Source organism: Protopterus annectens, chromosome 3.part0, assembly GCF_019279795.1.
Source record: "Protopterus annectens isolate FY-2018-M chromosome 3.part0, PAN1.0, whole genome shotgun sequence".
Taxonomy (NCBI): Eukaryota; Metazoa; Chordata; order Ceratodontiformes; family Protopteridae; genus Protopterus; species Protopterus annectens.
This window is the reverse complement of record NC_056731.1, coordinates 1,770,412,643-1,770,437,412: the sequence shown is the minus strand read 5'-3', so window position 1 is coordinate 1,770,437,412 and position 24,770 is coordinate 1,770,412,643. Positions and strand designations below refer to the sequence as shown.

Sequence of the window (24,770 nt, the reverse complement as noted above, 5' to 3'; positions counted from 1 at the left end):
CTTGGACTGACATTCTAGCACTGAAGCAACTCTACATTTCTCAGTGCCAACTTTCAGATGAAATGTTAAAAGTCCCAGCTACCTAAGCTGCTTAACTGCTTTTGGTGATAGTTTAACTGGAAGCTGAGTTACTGAAGATCACATAGGACTTATAGGTTCATAGGTTGGTACTAGGCTATCGGCCCTAGGGCCTATACAAGCCTAGCCATAACAATTCCCTGACTATTTCTTCCCACACTATTTACTTCCTGGACCCGTGTCTAGCAGGGCGACTGACGTGATCACCAGGGTGAATTTCCTTTCTCCCATTCAATCGTCAAGGTTCCTTTTGAAGAGGGCCAAAGAGGCACTCTGCTTGACATGTGTGGTTAGTCTATTCCAGAGTCTGGGGAGTCTTGGGTCAGGAACCTATCCCTGCAGCATGTTTTGTTTATTGTGATGACCAGATTTAGATCCCTGGAGCGTGTGGCTCTGAGGGATTGGGATTTCTTTAACTGTAGCATGTCCAACAGTTCTGGGTCTGACATGGCCTTGTATGTTAAGCAGAGATCGCCTCTGAGTAGACAATATGCGACAGAGTATAGCTGGAGTTTTTTAAGGTGGTCAGCATAGGGCATCTGCTTTAGGCCTGTGATTCTTTTAGTGAGGTATTTCTGCGGCCTTTCCAGTTGTTGCAGGTGTCTTGAGAGGTACATAACAAATGGGGCGTTGTATTCTATAATGGGTCTAATGAGGGATGAATACAGTGGGACAATGACCTCCTTTTTTCTGGATGAAAATCCCTTAGTGATGAGGTGTGCCACATAGAAGGATTTCCTGACTGTTGTGGCGATGTGGTTATCGAAGGTGAGATCACTGTCCACCTGTGTCCCTGAGTCTCATCACACTTTTGGTGTTTAGTGCACTGCCATCTATGTGGTAATTCACGGGTGCATGTTTTTTTCCCAAAGGGGACACCATACATTTCTTGACATTGAGCTTGAGCTTGACAAACAGAAGGGAAGTCTTCTTGGTGTACTGACCAGATCATACACCTTGTCAATATATCACTGAACCAGGTGCCTCTGAGAAAGGATGATCAGCACAGCAAAATCTAGCCATCCAAAAAAGTAAAATGCACACTTGTGTACTTGTGTGTGTGAGCGGATGTGTACTGATGTATAAATGGGATTCTCTCCTTTCATCAATAAGATATTTTGTCAAAAAGGAAACAAGAACAAGTCCGTACAGCAGATCACAAATCAGCTGATTTAACTTTTTCTGAATGGGATTGCATAGCCCATCTCATAGGGGGGTGCTGTGGGTGCATAGCCCATCTCATGGGGGGGTGCAGGAAGACTTACCACTCTGAAAAAGAAAGAATGTTCTGATCTGCAGTAGTGATAGATGGCAGGATGGTGTAATAGTTGGACTTACTGCCGCACAACATGGGGGTTCTCCAGTTGATTTTGTGGGAAAGCCATACTGTGGATAGCTACCAGCCATCCAACTTGTCCAAAACTGTGCAGATGTGTGTGTGTGTCACATGTAACTGTGTGTGAGCATGAATGTGTGCAGGTGTGTGTGTGTATGTGTGTGTGTGTGTGTGTGTGTGTGTGTGTGTGTGTGTGTGTGTGTGTGTGTGTGTGTGTGTGTGTGTGTGTGTGTGTGTGTGTGTGTGTGTGTGCGTGTGCTCTTTCTGCAGTGAGTTAGATGCCTTACATAGAATAAAGTCTTTGGCCACGTACCTACTAACTACAGGGCTAGGATCTGCCTCCCCTCATGACCCTGACTTAGATTAAATGAGTGGTGGGAGAATAATGAATGAAAGAGTAGTAATGATAATGAGGGAACAGTAATGATGAAGGTAATGTGGTGGTCTGTGCTGAAACTTCAAAGCCAAAAGAAGCGCCACCATTATGCACAATTCACCTTCAAGCAGATAGTTAAAACAGATGTCAGCTTACTGAAGAAATTCACATCTACACGTTACTTTAAGAAATCAGTCCGCTTGAATTTTAACATATTTGCCTTTACTTGAAAAAGTTACATAATGCTTACAGAATGATAACTATGCTTCTATTGAAAATGAGGGATGTTATAGTGTTTAATAATTATTGATGTAAATACATTTTCAGCAAAAATATATTTACAAAATATTATGTAGTCTAATATTTCCACTTATAAGTTTAAATAAATCTTCTAACCTTCTGTATAAGGAAAACATGCTACATATGACAACAACACATAAAAAGGACATGGTAACTGACAATAAATCTTTACACACATACCTGAAGGTTTCCTGAGGATGTCTCCTGCATTTTGCAATGGTGTATCAATATCACGTTTCTCTACTGGAGTCGCTGGCAATACCATGCTGTTAGGCACCACTATATCTGGCACTGATACCTTTAAGATTAAGATTTACTTTATTAAGTAAATAAAGTTATGCTACTGGAACAAATGATAACATTATACAGATGCATTTTATTAAGGTTTAATTTACAACCAAAATGTAATGATTATGGTATTTTACCATAAAAATGCTATGAAAAAAATGATTTAAGTTTGAAATCACCATATATTAGAAGTTAAAGTAACCAATGATACATCCAGAAAAAAATTAATCAGCTATAAAGAACAACAGCAGGGGAGAATTACAAGGAAAAAATGATAAATGTTATGCTAGCCTAAACAGCAGTGCATGATTGATTTTTAACTAACCATTGTATGCATTTATACAATGATGTGCAGAGAGATATTATCAAATCTGTAGGATTTGCTATGTGATTTAAGTCTCATTTCACTTTGTGCGGTACAAACAACAAAATCTCAGTCCCTATGGATGGTAATCTATTTCCATTGTCACAAATTAAAATGGCATTTTAAATTCTTACTGTCGTAAGGAGCTTCTCCATGCAGTCCGGAGAAACACTATGCAAGTGAGTCAGGTGAAGTTGAAGGTGCATTTTGTTACTAAGGACATCTTGACAGAGAGGACAGCAAATGACAGGCTGCATTGAGTGTTGCGACATGACATGCATCTGGATCCGATTTGCATCCTTATTGTTGTAGTTACAGTAAGGGCACTGGTAAAGCTGCAAGAAATTTAACACGCGTTAAGCACCTTGCTCACAACCCAGCTTCTTTCTATAGTAAAATTACAAATTACTGCTGTTTCTGTCTTTGCACTTTTTATATGCATAATACTTGAATTAACACTAGACATTAATACGTTTTTAAAACATAGTCCATCTTTCAGATGTGGCAAAGAAGGATGCCTTCCGTTTTTAACCTTTGCATCCTCTGAAGAGGTATCAGGTACCAACTTCACCCCACATATTCATGTACCTTTGCCAGGGTCAGGACAGTGACACCTGGACTCCTCTCCTGACAAACGTAAAATACTTCCTTCTCTCAGTCACTTGTGAAAACATGGTTGCTCAAGGGTAGCTAGAAAGCATCATTTGTTTTTGTCTTGGCTTTCATTTTTCTTGCAGTTATTTTTCTTCAAGTTCTTAATCACTTTGATGCACGAGAACAGCACTTGGCAATTCAAGTCAATAATAAATCACAGTCCAGTAATAAGGACACTAGATGTTTTGTTGGTAAATATCTTTTGGTTTTCTGTATTTCTGCTGTGGCCAACTTATATTAAAAAAAGAATATCAAAATGTACACCTTCACTTTAGTACATGATACAGTCATTGTTGCAACCTCTTGATTTGCAGTAATACTTAAAGACAAATGTTCAGTTACTGTATACATTAACATTTTTACATATATAATGTTTCTATTACAGAGACTGTTTATGTCCATTTAGGCAATTAAGTGACAACTGAAGGTTCACAGACTTACAGTGACTACAAATGTATTACGAGATGATTAGTCCCTTTGAAGTAAAGCTTGTAGACAAATACAAATCTACCCTGTCATTTAGACAAGAAGTAGCTTTATTTCAGCAATTTTCCTGATTAGCATCTTTGGCTTGCTCAGTAATTGAAATCTAAGAATGCAACAGTTTTTTAATTGATTACAAATTAATTAATTAATATAGAGATAGGCTAGTTTTGCAAATATAACAAATACTCCAGAACAAAATAGACCCTTAATACATTACATGTAAGCAGATAAAGAGAATAAACTAAAGGCACACTTTAATCGAATGTTGCAAGCAAAGAGTAAAGACACTGCTGGGAGTTATACTGAGTTTGTTAGGATCAGTGACCCTGTTTACAATTCATAAGCTAAGACTCGAATGCCAGAATAAAGCATTTTTACTGCAATATTATTAGGAAAATGTTTAGCTCCACAGCATGTTTTTCTGTCTGCCTCAGTGGTCCTCAGTGGATGTCCTTTAATGAATGCATGGATAATATGCATAGGAGTTACCTGTTCATGGCTGATTTTGGGCTCCTCAAAAGGAGGTGGTTTTCTTGATGCACCGTCCTCTTCTTTTGCTGACAACAGTGGTTGCTTTGTTACTGGAATAGCTTCTTTAGGTTCCTTCCCCGGTGTGTTTATTCCTGTTAAATGATATAATGTACAAACTTGTGAAATATTCATTGTTCCTGCATACTCAAGTTTATTTTCTACCCTAGCTTCTTATGGCAGGTATATTCTACTATAAACACATTCAGACTATTAGAAATATTGCCAAGGGCTCTTGTTCTGATTTGCAAATACAGTGTGTTGAGATGTCTGGCTAAACAGCAATATTATTCATAACAAATCTGTGAAACATCTGTAATTAATACTATAATAGGAATAAAAGTAAAAGCTCACAGGTTTTTCAGTTTCTCGTTGTTTGTGACCAGCATTTTATTCATCTGTAAGATCCACAAGTTCTGACATTAGGGTTAGGAGTCTGTGTCTGTGTGTGTGTGTGTGTGTGTGTGTGTGTGTGTGTGTGTGTGTGTGTGTGTGTGTGTGTGTGTGTGTGTGTGTGTGTGTGTGTGTGTGTGTTTATTGGTTAGAGCTACAGCAAGGGCTAGGTTGTGTGTGTGCACGCACACATGAGCATGTGTACATGTGAGGTGCGTGCATGACTGTCTTATCTAGTGACACTGTTAAGGAAAGGTTTTTTGTAAAGTAATGTGTTAGGTAGGGGTCAGGGACAATGGCAAGGTTAGTGAGAGGGTTAACAACACATAAGTAATGTGGTACAGGAGAAGGTGAAGGCCATCCATCCAGTCACAAAGAATAAATAAAATAATAAAGTAGTTTCACACAACTACATACAAAGCTAGACCAAGGGCTGGTAATGATCTATGTGTGTGTGCTTATGTGAGGTGAGTGTATGAGTGTCTTGTGTAGTAACACTGTTAGGAAAAGGGTTTTTGATGGTAATGTGCTGTTTTGTGGTCAGGTAAAGGGGCAGGGTTAGTGACAGGGTTAACAAACATAAGTATGGTGATACACGGGGAGGTTAAGTCCACTCACCCAGTCAACAAAGAATAAATAATATAATAAAGTAGCTTAAAATAACTACTCTCAAAACAACCTATGAGACGGAAAATAAATGAATACACTTGTGAAGCAGAGCAGTGGCACAGATTCAGTTAACTGAAGCATACATTAAAATAACTTCAAAATACGGACAGTGCTAACAAATGGCAGGAATGTGCGCACTGCCCCATAAGTGTTCTGTCCCTGAAAGACAATAGGTTTTCTAGTACATAAAAACAAATTAATTTGCATGCTTAGTGCTTAAGAAGAGGTAAGGCTGTTCTGGGCTTATGAGTGATCAATGGTGTTAATTATTAAGGTAGATTAAAGTAAGGCAGTCTTATATGATTTCTTCATTTCATTTTCATCTTTAGAACAAAAGAAAAACTAAAGCAGTTTTTATTTTGGACTAAACATACAGCACATCATATGCATCCATCTACAAAAAAGCCCTCTTCATTTATAATAGTTCTTAAAACATATGTACAACAAGCTAAAGATTTAAATACCAGAATGCTTATACAAACTTCTTCCCTTCTATATTTACTGATTTGTAAATTAACAATATGTTTTAGGTCTAAAAATGTCTAAAAATTAGAGGACAGTTAGGCAGATACCCTTTTCAAACAGTTTCTGCAAGGTTTTTCACTCTATATTTACAAAAGTGCCAAGTCATTTATAAAAAAAGCCTACAAATTGAAAACTGTCATAACCTAGTTAAACAGTGACATTGAGGTCCATGTTTCACAGGTGCTATGTCTACATACAAAGAAAATATTAATAAGTACATAGACAGGCAGACAGGGATTCCTGCCATGCAAATGATCAACCCCTTCAATATCAACCTCAAAAGGTCAAAACACAAAAAATGAAAAACATTTAAACCATGTTTATGCTCCCCTGCACCCATAACACCCTCTGCTAGTAAAATATGCACCCCTCGCTCCCTCTGCTAATTAAGTAATAACCAACTCTGAGATCTTACTACTGTGGGCAAAGGGTTATAACCCAGAGTTAAAACCCACTCACTGCTGTATTGTGATCTCAGACAACACTTTACCAGCATTTGTTGAAATTTTGAGATTTCGGCAAAACAAGCCTGTACAGCATGCATTTGACATTCTGAGCTGTGGAAGCAATGAAAGTTACTTGATGTATAGACAGCTAGCTAGCTAGAAGACAGACAAGATAAATAAATGAATGAATAAAATGTTTGCTTCTGTAAAACAAACATTCTTTCGGTGGACTAGTTGGCCCTAAGATAACATTCCCCTTTTTCTCAGTTGACATTTCTGGCTCAACACACTTGGGACTTGAACTCATGTCTACCAGACATAATTTATTCTTACTTCATTACTACAAACACAATTTGTATATTCACCACGCAGCTGACCAACTTATAAAATAAAGATAATAATAAAACACATTATAACAAGAAATACATGAAAACAGACTAAGAGGATGCATTAAAGAAGTTAAATTATGACTAAGGAAACCATTTGTAAGAGTATTATAAACGAATCCTTTCCTAGCTCTGCAAACACATCTGATGGAGTGCACTAGTTTTTCAGGGTTAGATCAGTAACATTAAATATCTGGAACCACTTCAAATGTTCAATCCCCAGTCACTTAATTTTTAAAGGTCACAAACTGATGTCCTAATGGAGAAACCTGATTCATGCTCACTGGCTATCACTTCAGTAATGCTTAAATACATGCCACAAAAAGAATGAGTTAAACAGCGAATATATATGCATACAGGCTGGGTAACAAATCAAATTACTTAATGTAGGATGCGTGCATTTAGGAGATTTTGTTAGCCAACAATCTAATGCTGCTGTTGCTTGCCCTGTAGGTAATTTCATTAATTATAGTTGCAAACTACTTTTATAAAACATTTTATCCTTCACAGACCTTATTCTGTAGATCATTTGGGTTTCAGTTTTTTTCTTTTCCATACATTATCATTTGTTTAAATTTCTAAGGGTTCACAACAATTTGCACAGTTTAACACAGCATCAGACAGTGTGCCATTCGCAATCTACTATAGCTTTTCTCAAAATATAAAGTTATCATCAAGTGCAAAGGAGCAAGGTTAGACTTCACATATTTATTTATATATTTATTTTTATTTTATTTTACATTTGTTGACCGGAATAGTCCGACTGTCCCAGAGACTTTCCATACTCTGGAACAGACTACCTATCTATGTCAAAGACAACTCCTCATTAGCACTCTTCATAAAAAATCTTGATGACTGCATGGGAAATGGGAAATTCACCCCAGGGATCACTTCTGTGGCTCTGCTCGACAGGGGCACAGGAAAATAATTTTCTTGGGTGGCAAAAGCCAGGGTACATTTTTTGGCTAGGTTTATATAGGCCCTAGGGCCAATAGCCTAGTACCTACCTATGAACCTATGACTGGATGCACGTCCATTTTCAGCGGAGGCCCAGGGAGAAAAGCTCCAAGGTAAACAGAAACAACAAAACATGTTACAAATATAATATTGACAATGATTACATAAGCAAACAAGAATAAACATGTTTCACAGGTTAGAGTTAATACCTGGTGAAAGTCAGGGGTAAATTAAATAGCAAGCAGATTAATAGATTTTACACATTCTAGAAGAGAGTTAGCCAGGCTTGATACAATGACATAGCCAGTTTAGTGCCAGATGTTGTTTGAGTCTAGTTTTAAATTGACCTGGAGAGGAGAGTAAAGTAATATCAGCTGGAAGTGAGTTCCAGTATCTGCCTACAGAGTTTGCAAAGAGAGAGTCACCAGCTGCATTGTTAATTTTGCTTGTCTGAATTAGTATTCTGTTAGAGGATCGAAGCAGTCGCGGATTATTACAGGGGGTGATAAGATTTTTAAGTGCAGGAGTATTATCCGGATTATAAAGGATTTTATAAGCCCTGATCAGTTGGTTGTACTGGATTAGACTGGGTAGTTCAAGCCGCCCAAGCTGGTTAAGATTGATGCAATGGTGTGTCCTAAAAGGCAGCCCAGTGACAAACCTGGAAATGTGGTTGTAGCAGGTTGAGAGTTTGTTAAGTACAGTCTTGTTTAGATTAGAGAGTAGAGGGGATGCATACAGAAGTGTTGGAAGAAGGTGAGTGAGCTATGACAATTATGGCTGGAGGGGTTAGGAATGCTTTTATTCTGTAAAGTGACCCTAGTTTTTTATTGATGGTTTTGATCGATTGGTTTGTGTGTAGGTCGAATTTTAGATTATCTATAATGACACCTAATAGTTTTGTAAAGGAGTCAGAGGAGATTATTGTGCCATCATTTGCATTTATGGTAAAGGTAAAAAGCAGTAGACCTTTGTGTTGGTGAGAATAACAGCATTTTAGTTTTTTTGGGATTTAGTTTCAGAGGATGTTCAGAAAGCTAGTTTTCTATAGTGTTAAAGGTGGACTGGGTAGCTGACCATAAGTCTGTTGGAGATGTGGCCGAGCAGATAAGGGTAGAGTCATCAGCATATTGGATACAGCTCACTTTTGGGATGACAGTATACAGGTCGTTAATGAAGTCTGAAAACAGCAGGGCCCTGGTATAGAGCCTTGTGGTATGCAAAGGGTGTTAGGTAATAGGTTAGAGAGTTTGTTTTGCCAGAGAACAGCCTGCTGTCTCCCATTCAGGTAGGATTTAAACCATTGAAGGGCTTTAGTATCTAGGCAGAATGTTTGTAGGGTGTTTATTAAAAGGTGGTGGTCAACCATGTCAAATGCCTTGGAAAGATCCAAGAAGAGGGCGGAGGATATGTGATTGTTGTTTTGATTATGGTTTATGGTGTTGCTAAAAGCTAGTAGGGATGACGTAGTGCTGTGGTGCGGATGGAAGCCGTGTTGAGTACCTGCCATGAGGTGATTCTGGATTAGGTGGTGCATGAGTTGTCTATGAATACATTTTTCCATAATCTTTGCAAGTGGAGAGAGTATAGCTATTGGTCTATAATTGGTGAATTCAGTAGAGCTGCCTCCTTTATGAAGTGGGATTATGTAGGATATTTTTCAGATGCTGGGAATTCTAGCTTCTGCTATGGTTTGATTAATTAGTATTAATACTGGGTAGGCAATAGCATCAGCTGATTTTTGAAGGTATTCGGCAGGGAGTTGTTCAGCGGAAAGTGTGGTGGGTTTTAATTTTTTGATCAAGGCACGGATAAGTGACGTGGATACTGGTTGGAAGCTGAACGAGAGTAGGTTTCTAGGGGTGGTACTTTCAGGGCCAGGGGAGCTAGGAGGTAATTGGCTAGCTAGGACTTGAATTGTCTCAGTAAAGAATTGGTTGAAACTATCTGAAATATCCTTGGGTGGTTTATCAATGGTAGCAGCAGGGATAGGGGTAGAAGTTTGTCCAGGATGTAGTAGATTATTGAAACCTGCCCAAAATGTCTGAGGGTTATTTTGATTTACTGTCTGTAAATTACAGTAGTATTGTTTTTTTGTTTTGTAAAATGGATTTTTTAATTTCAGTCCTAGATTGCCTGTATTTAATTTGATCTTGGGGGTCTTTAGTAGAACGCCACAAAGCTCATACTTTGTCTCTACGGGTAATTTTGAGTCCAGACGCCATGGAGCAGTTTTTGGTTTTGTTCTCGTTAAATGAGCAGGTGCATGCAAATCAAGGATCTCAAGAAATTTGTTATTAAAGTAACAACTGCCTCCTCTAAGGGAGGTGTTTTAGAACAGACCAGTTACATGAGTTAAGTTTCTGTTAGAATTTGGCAGGGTCAAAGTCTTTTTTGTTTCTAACTTTTCTGAGTAGGGGTTGTTGGGGATTAATGGCTTTGTGCTTAATTATATATGTGAGAAGGTGATCGCTTAGGTCATTGTGGGGGGGGGGGTACCAGCAGTGTACAGTTGGGGGTGACTATTTATGAGTACCCAGTTAAGTATGCTTTCTTTATGGTTGGGTTTACCCAACCTGGTAGGGGTGGATATGATTTGTGTAAATCCATGCAGGTTAATATGGGTAATTGGGGATTCTGAGGAATGGGTGCCCCAGTCTATGTTAAAATCTCAGAGTAGTAGGGTTTCTTGGGGGTAGTGACATGATAGCCAGTGCAGGGTGTCTTCAAGTGTAGCTATATTGTTACCTGGGGGAATATACATGCAGATGATATTAATGCATTTACTTTTGTTAAGTTGCAATTTAGTGGCAAGAATTTCACAGTTATTAATCAGAGGTGATTGTGTTACATCTATAGTCACATTCAACTCAGATTTGCACAGTATAGCTACCCCACCCCCCTTCCTGGAAATACGATCCAGCCTGTGTATGTTATACCCAGGTGGTAACACTTCATTGTCTGTAGTGTTAGGTTTTAACCAGGTTTCAGATAGACAGAGAATCTCAGGGGAGTGGACAGCCAGGAGTGCATGCAGTTCATGTACCTTGTTATTAAATCTTCTAATACTGAGATGACAGGCTAGGAGATAGTTAGTTGGTCTATTGATTGTAGGTTTGTAGCTTAGGTTAGAAGTAGAGGGGGTGTATATAAATGGGCCAGGGTTGGAGTGAATATCCCCACCAAGTATTAGGCTAGGCCTGTATTTAGGTGATAAGCTTCAAGAATTTATTTATAAATTTGTAGTAGTGTTTGGATCTAGGGCTAATGTGCCAAGGGTTGGTGTGTTGATAGAGTGAACAGGACGCGGTATTATAAGTATGGTTGAAGGTGGGATGATTTACAGTTGGGGTGATAGTATGGCCTTTTGGGACTTGAATTCCTGTGAGAAGCTGGTTTTCATACAAGGTAAGGAGGTATGGGACAAGCAGGAGGGGTAGTAGAGGGGAGTGTATCATTGTTAGGGATACAGCTAGTGCATTAAGGAATTGTTTTTCCTGGTGATACAACACCAGAAGAAAGTGTGGAGGTAACTGTGCTGGAAGGGGGTGGGAGAATGCCAGATAAAAGCTGATAGGTACTAGTAAAATGTAGATAGAGGAATGGGGGTGGGATGAAATAACCCAGATGAAAGCTGATAGGATCTAGTAGCAGGGGAGTGGCTATTTTACTATAAATGTAGAGGTAGTGGGGGCGGGTGGAAATTGGGGGCAGGGAGGGGAGCGAAGTGAGCCCGAGCTAGGTGAGGGAGAATGGAGCGGGGCTATTGCAGTTAACAAGGTTTTCTAGGGCTTCCTAGAGCTGTAAGGTAAGTATTTTAGCTCTTAAATTACACCAGTTGTTAGCACTTAATTTTGCTAACTATTATTTTTCTGTTTTTTAATGCAATTTTTAGTGAATAGGTTTGCTGTTTTGTAATACAATTTTTAGTAAATGTGCTACAGTTAATGCAAATCTAGGGTTAATTCAAGGTTAGGAATACAATAGTTGGAGGGGGCAGGGGTAAACTGCACTTTAGTTCAAGTTGGGAGTTAGCCAATTTGGAATGTGGACAAACTATAGGTGCTTTAGACCCCAGTCAGCAGCTTACAGTTTAAAATGGTGAACAGTATTAAGTTTCCACCTTTGCACTTTGTAGTGGGCTGACTTCGGAGTACTGTATTCAGCAGGGTAGCATCCTTCTTGGGCAGAGAGCACTGTTTTGGAGAGTTTATATCAGGGGAGCTACCTGGAAATTAGAGTAGAGCAAGTTAATTAAATAGGTAGGTAAGAGGCAGTTCAGCATTATAATTACAGACCAAGGAAGAAGAAAAATCAAGTTTATCAGTTGCCAAGGATAGGGGACTGCTAGTGAGACGTAGGCAGACATTAGTTCATTCAGCACTCAGTTAGCAGTTAAAATGGCTTCTACTTTTCTTTTTTCTAGCACAGATCAAATTGGTGTGAAATATTTCTCCTGTACATCACAGCCAGTCAAAAATGGCATTTAAGAAGCACAGAGCAGTACCTATGCATCTCGATTATGTTATTTATGGCAACTTACAAGTTCTGTAAAGCTGCGAACACTGAGAGCAGTTGATTTTAAACCTAAAGCCAGAATCATGCTTCTTTTAAGAAACTAGGCATAACTTTAAGGACACAACTGCAGTATATTCTTCAATTATCAGACTAGAGCGCAAACAACATGAAACACAAACTCAAACGATCACATCTATAAATCAAAGCACGGGGCAAACATTTTCAATGTAGGTAATTTAGCTGCCGTTTCTACTTCAAACATGACAAGCAAGTACTTTCATTTCTACTGTAAGTTAATAGGGCAGCAGTTACAACTCACAAATTCAGCAGGGTTTGCAATTACTTTTGTTTCTGCTGTAAACTAAACAGGGCTAGCAGCTACAACTAAATATTCAACAGGGCTAGTAAATGCTGGTGTTTCTACTGTAAATGAGCAGGGCAGACAGCTATGACTAAGGATTCAACAGAACAAGTAAATTCTATCATTTATACTGTAATTGAAGCAGAGCAAACAGTTACAACTAAATACAACATACCCTGAGGATGAGGATGCTGCCGACAGGGTTTAGAAGCACCAGGTGTTTGAAAATGGCGGGTCTTAGTAGGTAGATATGAAACCTTGCTTACATAGCTGTTCTGGGGAGGAGTCAGGCTATTGCAGTTAACAAGGTTTCCTAGGGCTTCCTAGAGCTGTAAGGTAAGTATTTTAGCTCTTAAATTACACCAGTTTTTAGCACTTAATTTTGCTAGCTATAGTTTTGCTTTTTTAATACAATTTTTAGTGAATAGGTTTGCTGTTTTGTAATACAATTTTTAGTAAATGAGCTACAGTTAATGCAAATCTAGGGTTAATTCAAGGTAAACTACACTTTAGTTTGAGTTGGGAGTTTTAGACCCCAGTTAGCAGCTTACAGTTTAAAATGGTGAACAGTAATAAGTTTCCACCTTTGCACTTTGTAGTGGGCTGACTTCAGAGTACTGTATTCAGCAGAATATCGTCCTTCTTGGGCAGATAGCACTGTTGTTGGGGGTTTATATCAGGGGAGCTACCTTTGCACTTTGTAGTGGGCTGAAGTCAGAGTACTGTATTCAGCAGGGTAGCGTCCTTCTTGGTCAGATAGCACTGTTTTTGGGAGTTTATATCAGGGGAGCTACCTTTGCACTTTGTAGTGGGCTGACTACAGAGTACTGTATTCAGCAGGGTACCATCCTTCTTGGGCAGATAGCACTGTTTTTGGGAGTTTATATCAGGGGAGCTACCTTTGCATTTTGTAGTGGGCTGACTTCAGAGTACTGTATTCAGCAGGGTAGCGTCCTTCTTGGGCAGATAGCACTGTTTTTGGGAGTTTATATCAGGGAAGCTACCTTTGCACTTTGTAGTGGGCTAGGGTTGCCACCTTTTCAAATGCCCAAGGTGGGACATTTTTGGTACAAATGGCAGATTTTGCAGGCCGAAACATACCCACAGCCAGTACAAAGGACAGAACTTCACATTTTTGCCTAAATAGAAGCTTATTCTTGTACTATTTTAGTTGCTTATTCTGTTTTTTATAGCATTTCTTATAACATTTAGGTGTTTCAGATACAGAATAACTGTTTTATGTGACTATTACATAAAACATAGGAAATAATTTTGTCCTAAAATCTCAGGACATTAGCCAATTTTACAATTTTTTTGCAGGACACAGCTGCCCAAAGAGGGACTGTCCCTTGCAAAGTGGGACAGGTTGTATCCTTATAGTGGGCTAGAAAACAAAGCCAAAAGGCAGTCACCACTGGTAAAAATATTCACAGATGGAGAATCACCGAAACCAGGACCCAAATAACCAATCCAAAGTTTAATACGATTTCCACAACACATACGAAGTCTGCAGTACAAAAATCATGGTCCACAGTACATCCAATAAGTCTTGACTTATTGGATGTACTGTGGACCGTGATTTTTGTACTGCAGACTTCGTATGTGTTGTGGAAATCGTATTAAACTTATAGTGGGCTAACTTCAGAGTACTGTATTCAGCAGGGTAGTGTCCTTCTTGGGCAGATAGCACTGTTTTTGGGAGTTTATATCAGGGGAGCATGAGGATGAGGACGCTGCCAACAGGGTTTAGAAGCACAAGGGGATAAGAAAATAGCTAACAACAAGCACAAATTTGCTCTAATAGTGGATCATATTTTAGTAAATGCAAATCATGGAGAGATAAGGAATACATTGACAGGATGGGGTCATTTATTATTATTAAAGTTTAGTGGGGAATGTGGATAACTCTCTGTTTAACCTTTAGCGTATGAGTGATCCTGCTAGTTTAAAATAAAGACAAGTTACCATTTGAGGATATCTGCATGATTGTATCATTATGTGAGCTAGTTATTAACTGGGATGGGAAGCAATAGAAGAAAAAAATTAAAGAAATGCCGTATCGGTCCACTAACTGAAAACACAAAGACACTGTAACACAGTCATGATGTAATACTTATGTTGGTCCAATAAAAGGTATTACATCACATCTGTGTTCCTGGGTCTTTGTACTTTTTGAAAGTCTTAGTGACTTTCTTCTGCACTGGGGTCTTGGTGGATTTTTCAAGAGCCAACAACAGCCATAGAGAGAAAAAAGAAAGGGCTTGAAAGGATAATTGGCACAATACCGTAATGAGCAAAGTTTACTACATTTCTTTAATTCTGATAAAGTTAATTAAAATATAAAATGATAGCAAAAGCACTTAGTGATTACATGTATTCTCCCTTTAAAAAGGGCAGATGGATCAGCACTCAACATAATGTAAAATAAGTGGTTTGTAAGGGCTTATGGGAGCTAAGATAAAGGGTTAAACTTGTCATATCTATTTGTCTATCTATATACATATACACACATGCACACGTACACATTATATTTATATATATATATATATATATATATATATATATATATATATATATATATGTATGTATGTATACACATCTCAGCAGAGCTCATTATGAACTACAGTTGCCATGTCAGCAAAGGATAACCACAAAACATTCTTTTATTCTGTGCAGAACCTCAGACATAATGGCCTTTATTGCATTATCTCTAATGGCATTACCCACTCAAACTGTAAGGATATAGCTCCCACCCTTGATGCTTATAAACATCGCAGTACAAATGATCCAGCCCACACTCCTGGTAATTACCTCTGAACAGATTATAAAACTGAACTCCAAGACCAAAGACATCAACTCTGTGGGTCCATACAACACACTGGCCTGTTTCCGGGTTAATATGACCACTTCTTAAACAGTTCAACCACAGCCTGTCCAATGGATATGTACAAGAGGCCTCAAGAATGAGTGCGGTACTTCCCTTTCACAAGGGAGGCCCCACCAGTGACCCCGGCAATAACAGACCTTTCAGCTTCACTATCTTCATTAGCAGTGTGATGGAATACATCATCATGGCCCTCATAAATAGGAAAATAATGAACTTATAATCCTAAAATCCTAAGCAATCTGACATTGTAAAAGGTAGAGCATGCCTGTTTAACCTAAATGATACCTTTGAAACTTGTCACAGAAGCACTAGATGAGGATAACTGTGCTTACCTCAATTTAGCTAAAGCTTTTGACACTATATTCCACTCTGGCATTATCATAGGTATATAGGTTCATAGATGAGTACTAGGCTAATTGATCTTGTGGGTCATTTTAAGCCTAGTTAATTTCTTTTAGTGAGTATCAAACCCTGAACCTCTCACATGCGGAGTAAACATCTTAACCATTACATCAAACCACAACCCCTTATTGACTAGGTGAGTGTAATAAAAATCCCCATGTAATGCAATGGATTGCCAACTGGCTTACAGACAGACAACATTCTCTTAGAGTTAATGGCACACTATCCTCCAAGAGTATGGCATCAGTGCAAAATTGCCATACTAATTGAAATGCTAGTATTCAGCATTGTGATGCCCTGACATCTTACACTGAGGACAAACGCACCCTTTGCCCTATCCTATCTACAGTTCTGCCAGTGGTGTACTCCAGGGCTTTTTTTGAGACAATTTATATTTTGTTTCTACTTCTCTGATGTCAAACCTGACATTTAAAGCCTCTGACTGACCAAGTTTATATCTGTCTACAAGCTTGGAGTCACTATCTGCACCCTTGGATACACTCAGATCCTCCTAGAGGTTCTAACTGTGACAAACTCCTGGTGTCAGGATCACAGTCTAAAGTTGAGAACCAATAAATGTAGTACTGTACTATTTGGGAAACTGCCACTTGCACACCTGCCACATAAAAGGCACCCTCCTTAAAATAGACATTGTCAAACAGACCTAGGCACCTTCATTGATAAAGAACTAGCTTTTGGTCACCGTGCATCTGCTGTCATTGGGAAAGCCTTTTACCTCAACCAAATGACTACTAGGGGAAACTCCTTTTGGTCAAAGGAAGTCATCATTCCCCACTACTTGTCCCTCTTCAGGCCTGTACTAGAATACAATGTACCCTTTGGCATGTACATGTGGAAACACCTAACAAAACTTGAAAACCCACTACAGTTCCTCACTAAAATGTATCAAGTAGGAGCTTGCTGTGCTACTCAGAACACCCAGAAGCATTGTCTTTCTTCCCTGTCTCTCTTACAGATTTCTAAATAATCTATGCCTGACCTCCAAAGTGTAAATAATCCAAACCTACTTAACAAACTACTTTTCCACAGAACTGGAAATAACAAAACACAAGATCAAGGAACCTAAATTTATCATAACATGTACATGGGGGCTTATTGTTGTGACAAGTATCAATCCCAAAGAATCCCTCACCTCTGGAACAAGCTACAGTTTTCTGTAAAGCAGCACATGTTCTTCATTATCTTTAAATCTAATGAGCAAACTTGCCAATGGCATGACCCCACCCCCGTTACCAACGGGGGAAGTAACTAGATGGGTATACCTGAGGGATTGCAGTTGCTAGACTGTAAAAGGAACAACCGGTTTATCACCTAGTAGCACCTTATGAAACTACAGGAATATACTCATACTAACAGAATGAACCAACACTGAGTGGTTTATTAAAGATTTATTGACTAATAAACAGTAGAAAAATTGAAAAATATGTAATTTATTAGAAAAACTTGTCAATTGGCATGTTAATCAAATCATGTACAGCTCAGATGATTATTCCAATCAAATCATAAATGGATATAGCCAACAGATGGAGAAGCAGGTGGACTACTAGCCAATAGACAGTAGTGCCATCCTTTGCTTGTGTTAATCAAAATATACCCAATCAAATCACTGTATTTCACTTCATATGACTGTATGTCCAGTGTGAAGAGAAAAGACATGTCCTACTACCAATGGCAGGTAACGCCAGGAAAGGTGATAATTAAACTGGGGGAAGGTGACAATTATATACTTAGATCTACTCAAGCTGATAAAAATAAGGGGATACAAATTAAAAGGTGTGCACAAATTCAGATGGCACAATAATGACAACATAAAATCCATTTGAGAGCTACCAAACAGTGTGCCATATAATAAAAATATATAACAATTATTTATTAGCATTTGTTTACTGCAAAAGTCTGACTGGGCAACGCATAATTCCTTTTTAGTGAAGGCCTGAGGACCGAAGCTTTTGTACACTATTAACAAGCAGTGAAAGTTGACACATTTGTTTACATGAGAAGGTAAGTTTTGTATAATTTGTAGGTTTACGGTATGAAATCAATAATTTTCAAACAGAAGTCGCATGATATGCACAATATTGTAACATAAAATAAGAGAAAAACATATATATAAATATCTCACATTGTGTCAGCTTACACATAATCATCACAAACTCATCGAAATCAAAGTACTGATGAGCAAGTGTTTATGCCCTGGGACATAACCCTGGAAGATGAAAACAAAAAAACAATCATTTTTACAGAGGGCTATACTTATACGTACTGTATATAATATGCGAATGGCTCATCTGAGTGTTTACTGTTTCATGAGACATGTGTGTGTGTGTGTGTGTTTTTGTGTATTTTTTTTTCTTTTGGATCATAAACTCAAAATGTTAATAAATCCATTAATCAGCTTACACTGCTATAGTGTTTGGTTAAAAATAAAATTTTAAAAGTAAGTGTTTTTTGGGGAGTAAAGGACAAATCCTTCCTTCACCCCTCCCCCCACACCCACTCTAAACCTCCTACTAATTAAATGTACTAATTATGAGATTGTACAACAGTGGTAAACACACCTTCTACTAGTTAAGTGTACTAATTATAAGGTTACACAACAGTGGTAAACACACCTCCTACTAGTTAAATGTACTAATTATTTTATTGTACAACAGTGGTAAACACACCTTCTACTACTTAAGGGTACTAATTATGAGATTGTACAACAGTGGTGAAAGGAGACATTTCTGTAACCCACTGTTTGCAGATCTTGCACGAAACCACTGTTAGTACAGCTATGAAACAGGAGTTGACCAAGCAAGTCAACCATTCCTGTTTTGACAAAATACACCTTTTGATCAACTGCATCAGACTAATATATGTACCAACTGCACCAGAATAAGTCTGTATGTGTGTGTGCCCATGTGCCCTTGTACTAATCAATACAGAGCAGAGGGTGTTGGCAGATTCCTGTTGCAGAGACACAATCTGTGAATGCCCAGAAATAGAGTTACTATTTAATGACTCAAGAGGCAAGCCCACCGGTTATTGCACAGCACTCCAGATGAACACTGCACTTGAGTAGAAGAATGCGACTACAATGAACTTAGAATACCAGGCATCGTATCTCACTGCCTGGCATTCAAAAAACAAAAAGAAAGAAAAATCTTTACTGTTCTGCTGTATGAGGCTGTGAAACCTGGCTCTTAAATCACTGTCTCTGTGTCCTTGGATGCTAAAAATTGGAAGAATAAATGGACCAAAGCCTGAGCAAGAAATAAACAAACAAATTAAGGTAAACTCTCTTAGTTTCACACTACTCTTGCTTAAACATAGACAGGTAGTGCTATATTTGTTTTTTTTATTATGCTCCCCACCTGACCCCACGAAACCTGTGGCTGCTTTCACTGACTTTCTCACTTGCCCAGTCCCATATGTCCCAACTGCTTCTTACTGGATACCCACAGACATAACCTTTCACCAGGTGGTCTGAACTCCAAAGGGAATTTACCTTGGGACAGCCAGTATTTTCATGGGAGGGATCCTAAGGATATTTGTGGCATGAAGCCGGCAGCCATCACTCATGCGCACACAAGTCATAGTCTCTAGCTGTGGGAGCAGCTACTGCGGCAATGTGATAATGTTATCACAATTCCCCCCTCATTTTCCCTCAGTCAGCCTGTAAGGCTCGGGGTCTCCGAAAGAGGCTGAAATGCACTAGGTTTCCCTCAGACTTTCCCCAGGGAAGGACAGCTGGCTATTGGCTGCTTCATCCTGTACCTCTGGCCAGCCAATTCCTGAACTCAATTTGCCAGTTTCTCGTATAGATACCCTGCCTCTGTGTCAGCAGGCTGGCCAATAGTGCTGCATTTATCTGGACAAACAGGCAGAAGACTGCTATTAAACCAGACTTCTTATCACTCTCCTGTGCCATACCGCATGACTAGCTACAATCAGTCTCCTATGTTACCACATATCGACTCACTGAAGGTACACGCAAGGCCACAGTATGCCTCATACAACCTTACAGCCTGTGAGTGTGAATGTGTGTGCATCTGTATGTATATTACATCGCTTAGATAAACAAATGGATAGGTAATGTGTTGCCACACAAAAGGTGTACCACCATATTACAGCTTCCTGATCTTATATATGCTGTCTTCACCATCAGAGTAACTTTGGTTATATAGTGTACATCATTTGAGGTAAACCTATTTGAATAAAGGCAGATGTGTGTTATGTTTGCAACAGTTACTACAGAAGCATTGTCAAAGAAGATGGATTACAGCTGAACAAAGTGCCATTGGGGGGGGGGTGGACCACAGGATGCCACTGAAGATAAAAGGAAAGAGTCTGCAGTCACTGGAAATTCACCCCTGGTCTGGCTCCTTTGTCTTTGATGGACATAGGCAGTAAGTAAATCACCCCTTACAAATCAAATATAAATCAAATTTGTAGGTGACATTTGGGTTGCATGGCTAGGCTTTTAAGGGCCCTAGTGGTCGATAGCCTAGTACCTGTGAACCTATGGACATATATGACACTCAGACAGACTTATCATTCTGTCTAAATATTTGGTTGCACACACACAAACACACACACACACACACACACACACACACACACACACACACACACACACACACACACACTAAAGTGTCTAAATGTGCTAGCAGTACTATGTTCAGAGATAATTAAATCCCACACTATGCAGTACCAGTGATTTGTTATGTGTAATTGTAAAGATGTACACATAAATAATAAAACAAGGTTTTGGTCTTTCCTCAAGGACTTGGTCCCGTAACAACTCACACTTTATGTCCATCCATACCCCCAGTTATCTTCACTGTCTCATCACCCTTATTATCAGGGAGAGTTCTGACTGTGTGACTCTGACCATGTCACTTAACCAGACAGTAGTTTTGAGTCAACCCTGAAAAATGGACATTTTGTCAAGTGGGATTACCCATTCAACAAGCAGGTTAAAAAAAGGCTGTAGAACTTGCTTAACAATCAAGTTATACTCCCACGCGCAGTGCAAGCTGCCTTGTGTTTCTCTCATGTTTTTTGAATGTATTCACTATTGTGATCACACTGCTGTCTCAAGAATGTTGTTCCAGTAATACTTGACCACTTAAAGTATATTTTTGTATATCTTCTCCAACTTGCCCACCATTCGTATTTAGAAAGAGTCCTTTTGATCTTTCTAAAAGATTAATGCTTGCATTTATGTGTGAACTTTCTGGAGACAGACTTGGAAAAAATAACTTTTGTTACATTTCTTCATTTCAGCCCAAAAGATTTAGCAGTTTCATTCTGAAACTCTCAGATTAAAGGAAGGGCTCAGAATTTTTCCCTCACATTTGCCGAAAACTATTAAGCCAGTTCAAAACTTCAAAATCTGTCTGGAATTTTCATTTCAGAGCATTCTGCAGTCTGTTCTTTGGACAGATACCCAGATGTGTCAACATAAAAAACAGAATCCCTTTCATCTGGAATGTGTGTGCAAGGTGCTGGACGTGTGGGGGAGGGAACCATTTTCCTGGCAAATATTTTGCTTTCATATGGCAATCACATTGCATCATTTAGCTTCAGATAGCTGTTTTATTTGCATAAAACATGTTTAGCTCAGTTATCAACAATAAATATTTATAAATGCTTAAATATATAGTTAGCGTTCATTCCAATTCTCCCGGTATACCTTGACTAAGACAGATGTTTTTTGTACACTTGCATACACTTGCATGTGATTAGTCATATTCCAGTCATCTCTTTTTACGTGCTGTGCTCCGTGAAGTACTGATATCCCTGCAGTCTCTCACAAACTATTTGCATTGCTCTTATTGTGATATAATACTGCACTTTCATTAGCTATGTACTGCTGTTCATGTTTTAAATCATTCATTGCTTCCACTGCATCTTTACTCCAAACTTCCCTTGACAAAGGGACAAACCCTTCAGTAGATCTCAACAGTTTGCCAGATATGTAATAAATAGTACATAAATAAGAACTCAATGTCAGTAAATGGGCACTACTACCTCTGTGGCTTGGAGGCATGGACCTTTGTCTGCAACTCAGAGGACCCAGGTTTGATTTCTAGTGCTACAGGAGGCATGGCAAGGGGTGGGGCAGGAATGAGTCTTTAGATCATCTTGCCCATCCTGGGTGGAGGGATTGGAGTTTCTGTTTGAGCTATACTGATTGGGAGTCAGGTATTTTTTCACTAGTTGATGGCAAGTTGCTATTGTGATGGTACTGGGAGGACATGATCGAGCTAGCATCAGAGACAGTGACAGCCGTCTGCATATCACAGAATTCCACACCCCTGTTATGTCTAGGATGCCCACCTCCCAGTTTTTGGCCCTCTTGAAAGAGGGATGATAATTTTACAGGATGGACCATAACATTGTTTTCTCCTTAGAGAAGTAGGTTTCACTTGCAGGTGCAGGGTCATAACAGCATTCTACCAGACAGCTGCCCACATACGGAATGGTGGAGGGGGTCTGGCAGTCCTAGAGATAGTAGTCTCCAAGGAATTCTCTCCTTGAAGTGGGGAGACTCACCCACAGGGTCACTACAGGATTCAGTCAGACATCTCCCTAATAAGGGTGATGAGAGGGTGAAAACACTAACTGGGGGTATGGATGGAAATAAAGAGTGAGGATTCCTATTATGTAGTCGAACTTTTACAAGTTCGAACACTATATGGTCGAAACCATATGTTCGAACTTGTAAAAGTTCGAATACGTAAAAAAAAAAATAACAAAAGAAAAAACATAACTAACTGTTGTAAGCAGGGGGGCAATACCAACTCCGAGATCACACTACAGTGCGGAAAGGGAAGATTTCCCTTTACTGAACTGTACTGTGATCTCGGAGTTGGTATATTTAAAGAGCAGGGGGTATGGGGGATGCAGGGGGGCTTGCCCCCCTGCTTACAACAGATAGTTTTGTTTTTTTCTTTTTTTTTTTATGTGTTTGAAGTTCTGAAACTTCGAACATAAGGGTTCGACTTTATTATGTTCGAAGTTTCAAAACTTTGATCATGTAATAGGAACCCAAGAGTGAGTGGTTAAGGGACCAATAAATTAATAAATTGTGGCTAGCCAATCTGAAATTAATCCAAGCAAAAATATGTATGTCAGTCTTTAGACCTCACTAATTTCACACTATAAAATGCTAAATCAGCTCACCCAGCTTTAAAAAAACTTGCATTATGTACATAATTATCATCCATGACTCAACAAAACATGAAGTATAACAAAGTGCAAAGAGTGGGCTTTACACTAAAATTCTTAGAGAGTTCTATACAGGGGCGGTGTCTGCCTTCATGTGGACATACATGTGCATGATTTCCTGCATGTTTGTATCTCTTGATTTACTTGTAGTTAGTCAATGGTTAGAAGGACTATGACGAAACACACAGTAATAATTGTTATTGGAGCCAAAAGAGACAGGACACTGGGAAAGAAACATCCCTAACTTGTCAATGGGGGGATTTGCCTAGCTAAGCGAAGAAAAGGCTCAGTCTCAATATGGGAAGTAAAGAAAAAAAGTCATGACAGCGGAGTTATGCATGTTACTGTTTTAGATTTGTTAAATGGACTACAGACATGGAACTGAAATTGGCTTAAAAGATGCACTACTGCAAGAGGCACACTGTAGAAAAGGCACACCTGTAAATATACAGAATATGGCACAAGAAAAATAATTACCAGGCAGGGATTTGTAAGGGGTAGGAGATGTGATGGGAAAGGACTGGTAGGTCTAAACAAGCAGGGCCGTGAAACTTACCTTCGGTTAATCAAATCACAGGGACTTATAACAGGATGTAAAGGGATACAACAAACTAAATAAAGACCTAAGACATCCTAGTCTGGTAAATTAGTGAAACAGGAATAAAAATCTATGGACCTGGATGATGCTAGAAGCAAAAACCTATACCACCATGCAGGAGACGTCTCTCCCTGTACCTGTTACTTAATATAGCCTACCATGAGGTAACAAAGCCTTGGAGCAATTCATAGATTTTTAAACTGGACCTCATTTTAGAAGGTCTTGATTGATCATTCAGACACCAAATAAAAATATAAGGGAATGCTTTATCTGTATGCTGACACCAGCATAATACTTACAATTTAAATTTATGTTTGTGTGTGTGTGTGTGTGTGTGTGTGTGTGTGTGTGTGTGTGTGTGTGTGTGTGTGTGTGTGTGTGTGTGTGTGTGTGTGTGTGTGTGTGCTGGTGTTTAAACTGGCAGCATGGATGAAGGCATTTCTTTTGCAATACTGGCGACCCGGTTTGCAGTAGCCATTTAAGGGGAAGAGAACACCAAAGGAGGGAAAACTACTCACGTAGGTCTGGCGTTTTCTCATATAGGAAGGGGCAAAGTTTTTGCACTGCCTGGGATCCCCTTGAGAAAATAACTGAGGTGTCACAACAAACACATTGCACTGGCTGTGTGGAAATCAACAAAAGATGTCTACAATGATATGCTCTTGGAGAAGCATAAGTGTGGGTGTGTTTTTTAGTGATACGCTCATATAACTGGATGGGAAAAGGGGTAGGTTAAAATAAACCAACCCTCAGTCCTGCAGTGCACTGGTATTAACCTCACTTTGCTTCCTGACTTTTCATAGATTCATAGACTGTTACTAGGCTAATGACCGGGGGGGGGGGGGGTTCTAAGCCTAGCCAAGTTTTCCCAAAAGAATAATGATGTCCTGTATCCAAATAGGACATTGAGGGACCAATATTTATAAACTACCTCTGTCCATAAGGAACATGGATGCCAGGCCTAGTGTAAATTTCCTAT

The 24,770-nt window shown here is 39.1% G+C and overlaps 1 protein-coding gene across 2 annotated transcripts in view; it reads right to left on the bottom strand.

Moving 5' to 3' along the window:
* ZFHX4 (zinc finger homeobox 4) overlaps positions 1-24,770 on the bottom strand; it is a 482,814-nt gene that overhangs the window by 32,133 nt on the left and 425,911 nt on the right. For both annotated transcript variants that reach the window (XM_044065820.1, XM_044065821.1), the window contains 3 exons: positions 4,372-4,505; positions 2,877-3,077; positions 2,271-2,388 (listed from right to left, as the gene is read on the bottom strand). In XM_044065820.1, coding sequence (XP_043921755.1) covers positions 2,271-2,388; positions 2,877-3,077; positions 4,372-4,505 — 453 coding nt within the window. The remainder of the gene's footprint in view (positions 1-2,270; positions 2,389-2,876; positions 3,078-4,371; positions 4,506-24,770) is intronic.